A 15,066-nucleotide genomic window follows, 5' to 3' on the forward strand; every position below is an offset into this window, starting at 1 on the left:
CCAACAGCAAAAATTATTACAGCCATAATGATGACAGAAAAAGAACATCTAAATGGAAAAATCTGAATTACACAAAGTCATTTGGAAATTCTGCTAGAGGATGTGATAGGTTTCAGCAAAAATTTGGCACAAGAAACACATGAGCACATGAACACAAGGACAGGAAGAAAACGAAACAGAATCTTGTGTTGGTAGGACAACACATGCCATACATTAAGATGGCAGAGAGAAAATGGTACAAGGAAAGATATTTTTAAATGTTTGTATAGGTGGAAATGATGATGATGTTTCAGTAGTAATGATTGAAACTGAAGGAAATATTACACAGAAGAGGCTTGTAATGTTGCTTACTGAATCTTTGTGAAACACGACAATTTATCAAAATTGTAACAATGCTGAATTGTATTTCACAAGAGGGGGACAGACCAAACAAGATCAGTCTCCTGCCTGTAATATAAAAAAATATTCATTAATCATTACCACCTGCATGAAAAAGTTTTTGATGTTTTACTAAACAAAAGAATAAGACATTATAGTATGAAGTAGTGAATATGAGTGAAGATTTTGTGTGGATTTTGAGTAACCTTTTGACACATTTTCACAGCCCAAATGAGACAAGTGTATGTGAATATAGTGAAATATATATACAACAGTACTACAGCTTCCATAAACTTCATCAAGATAACTATTATTAGCAGTTCTTGGGGAAGCTTTCAGATCCTGAAACGGAGAAAAGCAACCCAGGAAACATGTTAATTGTATTGTACCTGAACCACCCACAGTCCTGTCACACAGCAATGATACATCGACTTTGTGTGCAAGCCATTCCAAAACTGAAGGCCAATCAGTGTGCAGCTGAGAAAAGCATGTTGGGAATTACTAGAGTTGCATGCAGTTAAATAGTTTTGTAGGTGATATATTTTGTGCAAATAGTGATGGAAAATATTTTATGATGGTACCACTGTGTGCTTTGTCTCTGTCCTATGCCACAAGCTCAAGCTTACACCGGTAACTGGTAATCCTGGCTTTGTGTTCTTGGAAAACTGTTTTTGTTCAGTGTTAATGTAATACTTGCTGTATTTGTTTTGTGCCCTCCCATAATGAACAATAGCTAAGTAACCTCGCCGTACCCAAAGAAACACAAAAATCAATGCAAAATGTTCTATGCACATCTAAAGCAGATGTTACATAGATGTGGCAAAATGATGCTGGTGGCTACTACATCACACGGGACACTGTCCCATGCTATTGTGCATCACCCCACCAGCACACTTACACACCTCTCTAGCAGAGACAGGGAGACAAATAGATGAACCAGAGTGTAGGACATAATTATTACTGAAATGAAGAGGCTAATTGATGGGGTCACTGGTCCAAGGAAGTACTTTGCTGGGTTTCAACAAATAAGGACAAATCAAGGCAACAACCTAATAGAAAGTGGATGGATAACATTATAAAATACACTGGATAACATGGATGTATATAGCTGAAACTGTAATGCATGAAGGAGGCCTGTGGGCAACAGTGGATGTCGAATGTTTGCTACTGATGAAGGTGGTAGCAGTCAGTCAATTGCAAATTTTTGTTCACCTATACCTTGACCTTATATTTCGTAAAATAAATCTTATCATACAGAGATGCAAGTGAAACAAAATTTTTCACAATTATGCAGGTATTTTTTCTAGCACGAAGGTAATAACATTTATTCTTCTCCTCCTCCTCCTCCTCCCCCTCCCTGACCTTACTCCTATCTTCACAGAGTTGGCATGTTACTCTGGTTTCGGCAGTGTTAGTGGTCGAGGGTGACTGGATGCCCTTCCTGTCACCACGTCTCCCCCCCACCCACCCCACCCCCACCCCTTCCAGAGAGAATTTTTGTACACTATCTAACTACATTGATTGTTATACTATATGAAAGTGTGAAAATGTTTTCAAAGTGCTTGTGAATTGTGTAACCGAGGCCAGACATGGGAACCAGCGTTGTATTCACCTAGTCATATGTGGAAACCGCTTATATACCACAGGTCCTCATGTTCAATCTGCTGGACAGGATTCAGTTCTGGGCCAGTGCAACTCACTGAATCTCAAAAAGCATGCTAACACGTACTGGTATCCAGACGGGTGAAAGCAATAACATTTAACGTAGCTATTTTCATAGGGTAGGATAGGAGTAGATTATGACGATTCTAATGAATTAATTTTGGTTCTTTGTTGTGAAAAGGATAATTGCTACTCACCATATGGTGAATATGCCGAGTCTTAGAGAGGCACAATGAAAAGACTATCAGAAAATAAGCTTTCATTTAATAAGGTCTTCAACTGAAATAAATCACACACATACACACGCACGTGCACGCAAACTCACACATGACCGTGGTCTCTGGCTGCTGAGGCCAGTGTGGCCTCCGCTGCCGGAGACTGTGGTCATGTGTGTGTTAGTTGCATGTGTGTGTGTGTGTGTGTGTGTGTGTGTGGTCTATTTCCGATGAAGGCCTTGTTGGCCGAAAGCTTATTTTCTGACCGTCGTTTTGTCATTGTGCCTATCTGCGACTCAGCATCTCTGCTATATGGTGAGTAGCAACTATTCTTTTTGTAATATCGTCATTATTTCATCCTGGATTTTCCAATGTTTTATTATGGTTCTTTAAGCATATGCTGCGAATATATTGTGATCATGGTTGAAATGTTTAATGTTTCATGGCACTGCACCATCACCACCAACCCCACCTCGATCTCAGCATTTCATTATGATGTACGTGATGCACAAATCTGTTGCGTGTGTGGAGACCTGCATATGCTTACGATGGCCTCATATAGTTGAGACCTCATATTAATGTGAAAGTCCTCACTAATTTTCACATCATTTTTTCTCCATATGGAATTTAGCTTGCTTATTTAGCAAATAAAATGGCCTGAATTATTACGGATACCATTCTCCCACTACAAAGACATATGAAGAGGTTGTTTCTCCCCAGCATGATAGATTTTATGGACTTTTGGAAATAGGGACAATCTGTAGCAATAGTCAAATATATTCACAGGAATCCCACTGCAGAAAATCAAATCCCCCCCCCCCCCCCCCCCTCATGGGGCCCACAGTCCCTTTTGTGGGTACGCGTGTGGTGTGAACGGGGCCCCGAGCTATTGCAGTCTCCTTCCTTTTTCCAGACTGCATTATTGTCCCTGTTCCTCTCCTTCCCTGTCCTTGCTCCTTTCTTCCTTCCCCCTCCCTTCCCTCTTGGTGGACTTCCTTATATTGACCTGGCTACCCTCCCGGCTTTGTTTTTGGTATGTGCTATTGTTTAGTTTGCTGTTTCCATCTCCTCTTTGGCGTTCTTGGTACCCTTGGGGTTTGAGCTCCATTTCCAAAGTTTTCCGTTCGGTCTGAGCCATTTGGGGATGAACTCCCAACCTAGTTTCCATGGGGAAGGCTCCTCTCTCCTTCACCTCCCTTTTCCTCTTGCAACCTGGTCCCCTTCCTGCTAGGTCACCAGCACAGTAGCCAGTCCATGTGGTGGGGCTGTTAAGTACCCACTTGGCTGAGCCCCCTGACAACACAGGGATCACACTGCTAGTATCTGAGCTGTTAACGCTTGTGTATGCCAAGGAATCAATGCTCATCACTTTGGGGCATCAGAACTCCTAGCAATGGCCGCCGTGCCAGATGGCCCTTGCTGTGGCTGGGTGGCATCCACAGGGCAAGCCCCTGGTCGGAGTGGGTGGTACGAGGGCAGACACCTTGCACATGAAGCGACAAAAGTGTCAACATCCTTGCCATTCTGTGGCCGTCTCTAAGAGCGATAGAATACATGAAACTCCTGATCCTTTGACCTTCCCCTCCCTGACCATCTTCGCCGGCTTGGGTTGAAACCTTTCCCTCGGTACCTGGTTTGTACCAGGACATATGGCGAAAATTTTGCCATGGCCAAGCCTTTGTTTTTCATGGAGATGATTGAAGATAAGCATGGTGAAGTGGAATCCTTGAGTAAAATGTGGTCCTGTTCTTTGCTCATAAAGACATTCTCTGCTGCCCAATCTGAAGCTGTGCGTGCTTGTGACCATCTTGGTGATATCGCAGTCTCTGTCGCACCCCACCAATCTTTGAACTCAGTACAGGGCATCATTGTCCACCGGGATCTTTTTCTCCAGACTGATGAGGAGCTCCGTGCAAACCTCAAGCGGTGAGGAGTCTGATTTATCTGTCGTGTACAATGAAGCTCTAAAAACAATCGCACTGATACAGGCGCCTTTATCCTGGCCTTAGAGGGGGATACCCTCCCAGAGAACGTCAAGGTGATGGTGTAGTGGTGTGATGTAAAACTTTACATTCCACCACCGATGAGATGCTTTAAATGCTTACAGTTTGGACACGCCTTCCCGCTGCAGCTATGATCCCCTGTGCTGTGACTGTGCCCTCCCTCCCCCCCCCCTCCCACCCCCCTCCATGAGGGGAGTGTGTGTGATCCTCCACCAGTGTGCGTAAATTGTAATGCACAGCATCCTCAATGCTCGCCAGCATGCCTAGTGTATGTGAAATAACAACAGATTGAAGAGTACAAGACCTTAGCTTGACTTACCTACACTGAGGCTTGTCGAAAGTATGACCAGCTCCATCCCGTGCCTATAGCGTCTACTTTTGCTTCAGTTACATCCATTCCCCCTCCTACCCTCTCCTCTTCCCAGCCCCGCCCCATGCGCCCCACACCTTCCTCCTCACCCTCCACCTCCCACTCCCCTTCCCCCTCCCCATCAGTACCCATACCCTTTGCTTCGGGTGCTGCTCCCCCTCCCCCACCGGAGAATCACTCTCCTCCTTCGGCAGCCGCCGGTGCTGGAGCTCCTTCCCGGGACTCCTCTTCTCGGCACCCCCCTGAAAGGCGATCTGCAGCTCCACATCGGCCCTGTGATCCCGGCCGGTGGACTCCATGATTGCCAGGTGTAATCCCGTGCCCGACCTCACTGCAGTCTGCCCTTCTCTTCCTTCACAAGAGAAGAAGCAGAAACACAAGAAAAAGGGCAAGGCCCCTCCCGTACCCCCTGAGGTGCCGCCTTCCTCTCCTCTGGCCAATGAACCAACTGAATCTGATCCCACCTATATGGACATTACCCCATGCTTATCGATGACAGATGCCGACTCGACGGTGTGACCGGCTCCGGTCCATTCGCTTCCCCTTTGGACACCAGCTTGAGAGTTCTCCAGTGGAATTGTAATAGATATTTGTGTCACCTCCCCAAGTTGCAACCCCTTCTTTCCTCCTACTCTGCTGCTTGTATTGCTCTCCAGGAGACCCATTTTGTCACCCACACTTTGTGGGTTCTGAACCAAATTGGCCCCTTGCGGGCTTCTGGTTGTGTTTGTACCTTGGTCCACAAGGACAGTGTTAGTAAATGGGTTCCCCTCCATACCACTCTGGAAGCAATTGCTGTCAGGGTCCATATGGCCACTCCAATCACAATCTGTAATCTCTACCTCCCGCCTGGCCGACCGCCCACATCCCTTGCCCTAACCACCCTTCTTTAACAACTGTCTCCTCCCTTCTTGGGTCTAGGGGATTTTAATGCCCACAACCCTCTTTGGGGTAGTCACAGGACTACTGCCCTGGGCAGGACAGTTGAAATGTTCTGGCAGGGCTTAACCTCTTTCTACTAAACACCGCCACTCCCACACACTTTAGTGTGGCATGCGCCACTTTCTCTGCCATTGACCTCTCCATCTGCAGTCCCGGCCTTGTTCCCTCCATTCAATGAGGTGTCCACGATGACTTATCTGACAGCGATCATTACCAGATTGTTTTGACCTTCCTTCAGTGTATCTCGCTCTGTCACCCTCCCAGGTGGGTCTTCTCTAAAGCCAATTGGGGTGCCTTCTCCTCTGCTACCATCCCCCCTGTGCTACCACACAGCAGTATTGATGAGTCTACACAGACTTTGACTGCTGCCATTCTTTCCGCAGCTGTCTCAGCCATACCTTCTTCCTCAGGTTCCTCCCTTTCGGAAGATGATCCCTTGGTGGACCCCAAAAATTGCTGTGGCCGTAAAAGACCGATGCCGTGCTCTTCAACACTTCAAGTGGCACCCTTCTACTACTCTTCTTCTGGTCTTTAAACAACTCCGCACCTGGGCCCACTACCTACTCAAATTTCAGAAACGGATTTGCTGGAAACGATATATGGCTGCCATAAGACTGCACACTTCCTCTTCACAAGTCTGGGCGAAACTCGGGCAAATTTTTGGCCATCGTCCTCCCACCGGTGTTGGAGGAATTTCTGTATGTGGTGTTGTCCTTACCCATCCGGACTTTGTCGCAGAACATTTCGCTCAACACTTTGCCCAAGCCTCTGCATCTACTTACACCTGCTCACACCTATGTGAGACACACGTTCCTCTTCCTGAAAGAGCACTCAGAATGACTGTCTTTGTCTTTCATTTCTCGCTGCTTGGAGCCTTATAATGCGCCATTTAGTGAGAGGGAATTCGCCAGTGCTCTCACCCTTTGTCCCGACATGGCTCCTGGACCAGATTGGATACATGTCCAAAAGGTCCAACACTTATTGGTGGCTGGCCACTGTCGTATACTGATCCTTTTCAACTGTCTGTGGAGTGAGGGGGTATTTCCTACCCAGTGGCAGGAAAGCACTGTTATTCCGGTGTTGAGGCCTGGGAAGCCACCTCTTCAGTTGGATATAACTACTGTCCAATTAGCCTTACCAACACCCTCTGCAAGCTCTTTGAATGCCTGGTGAGTCAGTGGCTGTTTTGGATCTTTGAATCCCGCGACCTTTTGTCATCGATTCAAGGTGGTTTTCGCTGTGGCCACTCTATGGTTTATAAGTTTGTCCACCTGGAGTCTGCCATTAATGGACTGGTGGCAGCTGCTGGGCCGACAGTGTCCCCCTCTTTGTACGCTGAAAATTTTTGTATCTATGTCACTTCCTCTGTCATGGGTGCTGCAGAACGACGTCTACAGGGGGCAATCTACTGGGTGCAATCTTGGGCTCTCTCCCATGGTTTTCAGTTTTCGGTAGCCAAGTCGTGTGTCACACATTTCTGTCGTCACCACACAGTCCATCCCCATACGGACCTGTTCCTCGATGGCCAATCCTGGGGTGCAGACTGCTCTATTCTACTGCGATTGTACAAAGCACTGATCCAGTCTCATTTAGCTTACGGGAGTCCTGTCTATGGTTCTGCGTCACCTTCGACATTGCAGATACTAGAACCCATCCACCATTGTGGGGTACGACTTGCGACTGGTGCCTTCTGGACTAGCCCCGTGATTAGCCCTCTCGCAGAGGTGGGGATTCCACCGCTGTGAGTTTTGCGCCAACAACAGCTGATGTCTTACGGGCTCCGCATTCGCTGCACCCCAAAGCACCCTAATTATGGTCTCCTTTATCCAAATACGATGTGGGCTTACCATGGATGCCGCATTCAGTCACCTTTTTTTAGTTCTAGCACTTCCCTTTACTGCCTCTTTTCTCTGCTCGCGCACATACCCCTCCGTGGTGTGTCTCTCAGCCACAGCTTTATCTTGATCTCCATCAATTCAAAGGATTCTGTCCATCTAGAGGCTCTTCACCTCCAGTTCTACTGTCTCCTCAGTTCATTCCCGGGTTCAGAAGTGATTTCTAGTGATGGCTCCATGGTTGCTGGTCACACTAGTTACGCTTACACCTTTGCGAGACACACGGAACTTAGTTCCTTGCCAGATGGCTTAGTGTTTTTACTGCAGAATTGGTAGCCAGCTTGCATGCACTGGACTGTATCCACTTCTGATCAGGACTGTCCTTCACTATCTGTAGTGACTCCTTGAGCAGTTTGCAAGCTACCGCCCAGTGCTTCCCTCGCCACCCGTTCGTCATAGCTGTCCAGGACTCTCTTTCTCTCCCAGATCAACGTGGATATTCAGTAGTTTTTATTTGGACCCCAGGCCATGTTGGGATCCCTGGCAATGAACTTGCCGATCGACTGGCTTAATTGGCTACTAACAGGCCTTCTCTTGCTATTGTCATTCCGGAAATAGACCTTCGCTAGGCATTGTGGCTCCAGGCTTTGGGACTTTGGAGTGCAGAATGGCACACTCTTTCTTCGCTGAACAAGCTCAGGGAGATAGAGGATTCTACAACTATGTGGCGGTCCTCCTTATGGGCCTCTCGTAAGGCCTCTGTCGTCCTTTGCCGGCTCCACATAGGCCATACTTGGATGACTCACAGTTATTTTCTCCATCGTGAGGACCCCCCTCTTTGTCGTTGTGGATCGCTGTTGGCTATGGTTCACCTCTTACTGCATTGTCCCAACTTAACTGCCCTGTAATGGACTCTTAGCTTTCCTGACTCGCTACCCCTGGCATTAGCTGACAATTCCTCAGCGGCTGATCTCGTTTCATGGTTTCTTTGTGATGAGGGTTTTTATCGCGTTATTTGAGGGTGTTACCTTCAAACTTATCTGTGGGTGGAGGGGAAGGCAGGCCGTCTTGTTCTCCCCTTCGCCCCAATTGGACTGGCTTCGACTGGGCCTGGTGGTTCACTCCCGCCCTCTGCCTTCCCACTCATTTCCTTATGGGGTCTGTTTTATCTTGAGTGTCTATCTTGTCTACCTGTGCTTCTTCCTTTATGCTCCTGTCGTTTGTCACTTTCTTTCCCTCCTCTGTTCTTCTGCCTTCTTCCTTCCTTCTCTGTCAATCGTTTGTAATTTTATGGCCATTGTAGTTCCCTCTTATTGTGTGAGATTTTATCAGTTTTAGTTATACCAAGGTCGGAGGGACTGACGACAGCATTGTGTGATCCCTTCTCCAATTCAACCAACCAAATTCTGGCCGCATGTAACACGAAGATACAAATTTAATTTAATATGTAATATCTATTGAAAAGCATATAAACTAAATAAAAAAAGTAAATTATATTATGGAATCAGAACCTAGAAAACTGAGAGGGCCCCTACCAGATAAGCGAAAGAAATTGGTGATTGATGGGCTCTGTTACAGTTATATGCCAGGATATCAAAACTTGCCTACAAACAAGATGCCGAACATGAGTTTGGTTGTTAACAAACAGACTTTAGAGGCTTAAATCATGTAAGAAAGAATAGTTTTTCAAGATTACAGCCTTTCTGGAATAGTTTAGAACTATTTTCTGTTTCGTGGTTAGAGAGATTCCTTACATTGTTGAGTCATGGTCAGAAAAATTTCTTTCTGGTATAATGTGTTTACCACTGTGTTTCAGATTTGTTTCCTTTTTTACTGATAAAAGTTCTATTATTATTATTATTATTATTATTATTATTATTATCTAGCCAGCCATGTGTGTTGTTGTTGCCATGTAACTGATCCATTCCTAAGGTTGGAAGGAGGCAAAAGTATACCATTTCTGCAGGAGGCATACTTAATAAAGTACTGCTGTTTGTAACCCAACATTCTGACCATTAACAACCACTCTACATTTTATAGAGAATTTGTTGTGAATTGGAACAGCATCGTTGATTGCACTAGCTTACGTTCATTATAACTTGTTTTTCAGGTGCCTGTTGCTTCATGGTTTGATGACATGACTGATTCTGAGCTTCTGGATCTGATACCATTTTTTGAGAAGCTTAGCAAAGTGGATAATGTGTACACAGTTCTCTGTAATTCAAACCATCCATATAACACGACAGCACCATCCACAGTACCATCACCACTGTCAAATCAGCAGCAGCAACAGCAGCAGCAGCAGCAACAGCAGCAATTACACAGCCTTCAAGTGAACAATCATACACAATTGAATGTGGGCTCGTAGCCAAGCTTGTATGTTAACTTTGTTTTAGTCGATCAGTGTGAACCTGTTGGTGTTAAGACAAGGCAGAAGCTGGGACCTGAAGTTAAAGGCCATGCTGTTAATCGTTAAAAGTGTGTAACTGTGAGTGCGAGTGAGATGTGTCAGAATCGTTTGAAATTGTGTTATTTGTGGTCACGGAAACCACATGTTACAAATGAAATTTGCTTCATCCTTTTCGAGAAAGTGCAGGACTTTGATTTCCATGCAAAACTATTGCATGAATCAACTGTAACACTTCACTTTTGATGCCTGTTGCAAGAGAGCAAGTGTAAATATTTTATAAAAAGAAATTCAGAAATTTTATCCAACAGTCCAAGTGCCAATATTGCCTTCTGAAAAGATTAATTGTTCCTCGTTGGCAAGGAAAGAAATTATTCAGCAGGTCATGTTGTGTATACATGTAAGTGTGCCCATGTGTTTCTGTGTGTGTATGTGTGTGTGTATTCTCGGTCCAACTCCCTCAACAAAGTCAACTCCCAGTTATTTTTGCTGACAAGAATAGTTTTTTATAATGAAATCTGTTTCCCCAGATTATATTACAAACAATTTTGATAAGGCAGAATGAAACCCTGTGCAATTTTTGTAACCAGTCAAGGGATCTTGTATAATCTATTGTCATATTTGCTTGTTACATTTAGTATGATTTTACTCTGACTAGTGAAAGATTTTATGTACGACTAAAAAATTATATATATATACATATATTTATGGCACTAATCAGCCACTGTAATAAATTAATTTTGGAATGAGTTACCTGCTGTACAGAGTAAATTTGACAATGATTGAAGAAATAATTTGGTGTTACAGTTTTTAACAATACAAACAGTCCTGAAGCAAGCAGTTACTTCACATATTTTAATGCTCAGGAAAGTTTGGTGCTACTTTCTTTTTTTATGTAACATTATTCAGGTACACACAATGCCGAGAAAGAACATAAGTTCATGGGAATTAGAATTTGCAACCAAAAGAACAATCATAAATATGAGTTATTAGCCCTCCTCTCCATCTTTTACTTGCCTACCTTCAAGCAAGTAAAGCAAAATTGCTTTTTAAAAAAGCAGTTACTTATAGGACGCCATTGAATGAATAAAGAAAATGGAGTTGACAAAATGATGGTAGATCTGTAATTTGAGCTGTTAAATTTGATGTACTGTGGTTATTTGCCACACACCTATTATAAGTATGTGACTTTGCTAATCTCTATAGTGGCCTTATACAAGCATGCCAGCATATTGTGTTGGCATGCTTGGATGTGTGATTTCGCATATCTTTGGCGATATTTACACAGCTTTTATCTTTATTATAATTTTTTACTCTGACTATTTATATATGTATAAAAGAGAGTAACCAAGTAACCTGTTCATGGATTTCAGTATTTACCCTTCTGGTGGTGGTTGCCAATATTTACTGTGGTAGGGCAACTCTGATTTTAGTTCAACTCTTGCAGTACAAATGAGCATCACAATATCAGTCTGTACCAATGATTGGTTTTACTTAATTGATGTATGTATCATCCAGGGGGGGGGGGGGGGGGGGGTTGTTTATGTGCTACATGAATTGTTGGTTAAGAAATTGAAGTTTTGTTTTATTTTTGTAAAGTTTATTGTGTACTCATTATGAATCATACTTAAGATATTTTGCAACAAATAAACTGAAATGTGCTTTTTGTTTTTCCTTGTGAATGATGAAAGTACCTTGTTTTATTTAATTTGTAGTTGATCAGTGTGTACATAATTAAAATGTAATATTCTACCCATTTGCTTGTCTTCCTAAGTTTTATTGCTTATTTGTTAAAGAGATTGTACTTAGACCTTAGATTTGACACATTATAAATTTGTGAAACTGGCTGGTTTTAAAAGTTGGTTCGGTGCTATCTATAACTGAATGTGATAAAAGTAAATAAATCTGTTCAGAAGACCATTATTTATGGAAAGTGCTGTATCTTTCTTTTAATTACTTGTTATAGACTTTATTTAAAGACATACCACAATAAAGAAAGTTGTGCCTTCACATTTTATTAGCTTCTTGGACAGTTGATTGTCATTTTGTGTATCCATAAAAGTTGAATTATTGCCCAATTTCCTTGGTTACTGTATGTGTTCATAATTTCAAGCAGATTAGCAAAAACAATTTAAATAATATACTAATTTTTATTCCTGGCTCCCAACAAATACACTGACACTGACACTACACAAATTGGTATCTGACACTGGTTTGTTCAAAGACCATTTATTTACATACATGAAAGCAGTAATTATTCAGTTTCAATTCCTGCATATCAGAATTCAGAACCTTTTCAACATCTCTTAAGTGCTAAGTTAAACAGCAACAGAGATATAAACTAAATAATCCTTTGGTCAAGGAGTGTTATAATGTGATTCTAAATAAGTTTCTGAAAAAAATATTAGTATTTTATTTGTAGGCTTTTAGCAGTGCTTAGTACGGCAAGTACGTGGTGGCTTGTATAGAATTACAGCTTTATTGATGATTGCAAACTCAAATGGTGTGCTTAGAATTCCTCTCATCATTGTAATAGCTTTCTTTTGCAACTTTGAGCATTTCTTGGTAATTGGTTAACACTTGTTGCCTCCATTCAAATTACACATTAATGCCAGTTGATAACAGAAGATATAAATTTACATCTATCTTGGTGTGACTTTTCACAAGGAACTCTAGTATCTCTTGAGGCTAAATTAAAACAGCAGATAGAATAAGTGGAATTGATGAGCCAAAACACAAAGGACAAGTCGGCACAACTGTAAAGATACTGAACTCTTGTTCGGGATTAGTAGTATTCAAACCCTAAATGGATCATCCATTTTTAGATTTTCCATGGTTTTTCCAAGTCACTTAAATATCAGGATGCATCCTTTTAAAATGGCCATGTCAGGTTTCCTGTCCATAATCTTGTCTAATCTGAGCTTGTGTTCGATGTCTGAAGACCTCATTGTCGATGAGGCGTTAAACTTTCTGCTTCCTTCTTCCTTTTACAATCAAGTAATATCATACTTTTCCAGATAACAGAAGTGAGCATTCAGAAGGTTAAATGTTATCTCTGAAAATTATCCTGTTTTTCGATTTGTCAGTGTCTACATTTACGTTGGTATCATTGTGTTTCGCCGTGTGTATCATTACATCTCGTGCAAAAAATTAGTTTTGAATGTAAACTCATTCCCTGGCACTACGCTTGGATAAATGACAAGTTTTTGATGAACTTCAGTGGTAAACATTGCCGTTTTTACTATATGTCTTGCAGTAGCACATAGTGCACAAATAGATTTATATTATGTGTTGAGCATGTGTGTATTTTGCCACACAAGGATGGTATGAGGATACATGAATTTTTATTTAGGCTAACTGTGAAGTAAAATAAGAGTTTCATTTCATTTACCATTAATTCTACATGTGTTGTGGCATATTGTACTTGCATTCTTCAGTTTTAGTTAATTCATAATTGCACTATGTGTGACATTTATGATGCTTTGTCATTAAGCATCATTATTTTTCTTTAGGTAACTAAGAACTGTTCTTTTTCAATCAGAAAGTACCTCCAGTGAGTTCCAGGAATTACTCTAATTGTTTCCTGAGATAGTTTGATAAGTAGGGATATTCCTTCTAACCCATACGAAATCATTATTGTGCTGCAGAGAGTCTGGTGCCAAGTTTGATCCCAGTATTTTATGTACCAATGTAGAAAATTATTGAAAAATGTGAATAATGTTACACAGTTAACTATCACAGTGTCTGTAAATAAATATTTTCAGGGATGCTTACTTCCTCTATACAGGAACACTACATTGACATTCTACTGGTTGTTCTGAGTGTGTAGCACAGAATACATTTGGTACCACCACGGTGTATCTCCCTTTCTCTTCCATTCACAAGTAGTTCTTGAGCAAGAGGACCATTGGTAAGCCTCCGCATGATCATGAGTTTCTGTTATTTTCCACTCATCTAATGCAGTTGGTCTCTTTTGTGAGTTTTGTATTTTTAAAGGACAATGTATGGTTCATGATGTGAAATATGAGATGATGCAGAATTTTCTCTAAGAGCTAGGGAATTGTTTTTTTGCTGGTTCCAAAACAGACAGGACATTGAATGTGTAAGAAATATACATACATAATGAGAGTTGTTATTCATTTAGTCACCTTTCCTCAGAATACATAGAATATTAAAAGGAATTTGTCAAAAATTTATCAATAAACCACTTCCATTGAATGTCTGAACTACCTCTAAACACACATTTCTGATGTATAGTACTTACGTTTTTATAAATAAAGATTTCTAGTGGGAAATTCCTGACAATTTCGTGTATGAATAGTTATTCTATTCACTTAATCTTCATTCCATTTACGTCATCAAGACTGAGTCATGTGATCTTCACAGATCCTTGAATTGTTATGAACATTAGAAACCTACTTTGTTGTGTTTATTATTTGTAACTCTGAGGGGTATCAAAAATAGAAGAGAAATAAATGGTTGTGTAATCAGTGGGAATAGCAAAAAAAAAAAGTGCTTTACTGAACTCATTACACTGCATATTTTAATGCTCCAAACTGAAAGGCTGGTATTTCCATCACCTTTGTCACTTTCAAGTTTTGATCATTGATGCATTGTTGAATCAGTCAACTATTTTAGGACAATTTTTTGTCATATTCTGATAGTTTGTAATTTTGGAAAAAAAGCATGAGGAAATTATTTCACCAAATGGTGACTAAATATGCAGCTTTGGATATATGAGACAATGGGAAAATTTGCACATTAAGCATTAATAAAAGCTTGCACTCACTTGAGTCTTACCAAATTATATGTCTTGTGTTCTTTATTGCACTGCTATAATCACTTAAATGATCAGATTCCATTGCCAAACATTATTAAAGTAGACACATCATTTTTGTTTTTAATGGAAATTTCTAGTCAAGATAACTGCAAAGTAAGAGACCCACTTGGAGGAGGAGTCTTAAGCTTAAAGGTTTTCTGGATTTTCTTCAGATCTGTAATGCTGTTGATCTTGTAGAATTTTGTTTGTGTCTTTGCTGTAACATTTTTCCATCAATAATGGTCTCCGCTTTGTATTTTACTGACTTTTGTAACAGTGGCCTAATTTTTAGTGCATTGGGAAATTTAACACACTATTAATTTTCTCCATTGTCAAGGCATGTGTTTTATTTATGATGGAAATGTTTTACAAAGCTGAAGTGTGTGCCGAACCAGCATTTGTCCTTGTTTAGTTTTTAATCTTAGAAAAATAATA

At 41.5% G+C, this 15,066-nt stretch overlaps 1 protein-coding gene across 1 annotated transcript in view; it reads left to right on the plus strand.

The window, feature by feature from the left end:
• LOC124592084 (phosphatase Herzog) overlaps positions 1–11,829 on the plus strand; it is a 57,923-nt gene extending 46,094 nt beyond the window's left edge. The window contains exon 6 of the mRNA XM_047131795.1: positions 9,516–11,829. Coding sequence (XP_046987751.1) covers positions 9,516–9,773 — 258 coding nt within the window. The 3' untranslated portion in view covers positions 9,774–11,829. The remainder of the gene's footprint in view (positions 1–9,515) is intronic.
• The last annotated feature ends 3,237 nt before the right edge of the window (positions 11,830–15,066 follow it).

The sequence above is a fragment of the Schistocerca americana genome, chromosome 2, assembly GCF_021461395.2.
Source record: "Schistocerca americana isolate TAMUIC-IGC-003095 chromosome 2, iqSchAmer2.1, whole genome shotgun sequence".
NCBI classification, from domain to species: Eukaryota; Metazoa; Arthropoda; class Insecta; order Orthoptera; family Acrididae; genus Schistocerca; species Schistocerca americana.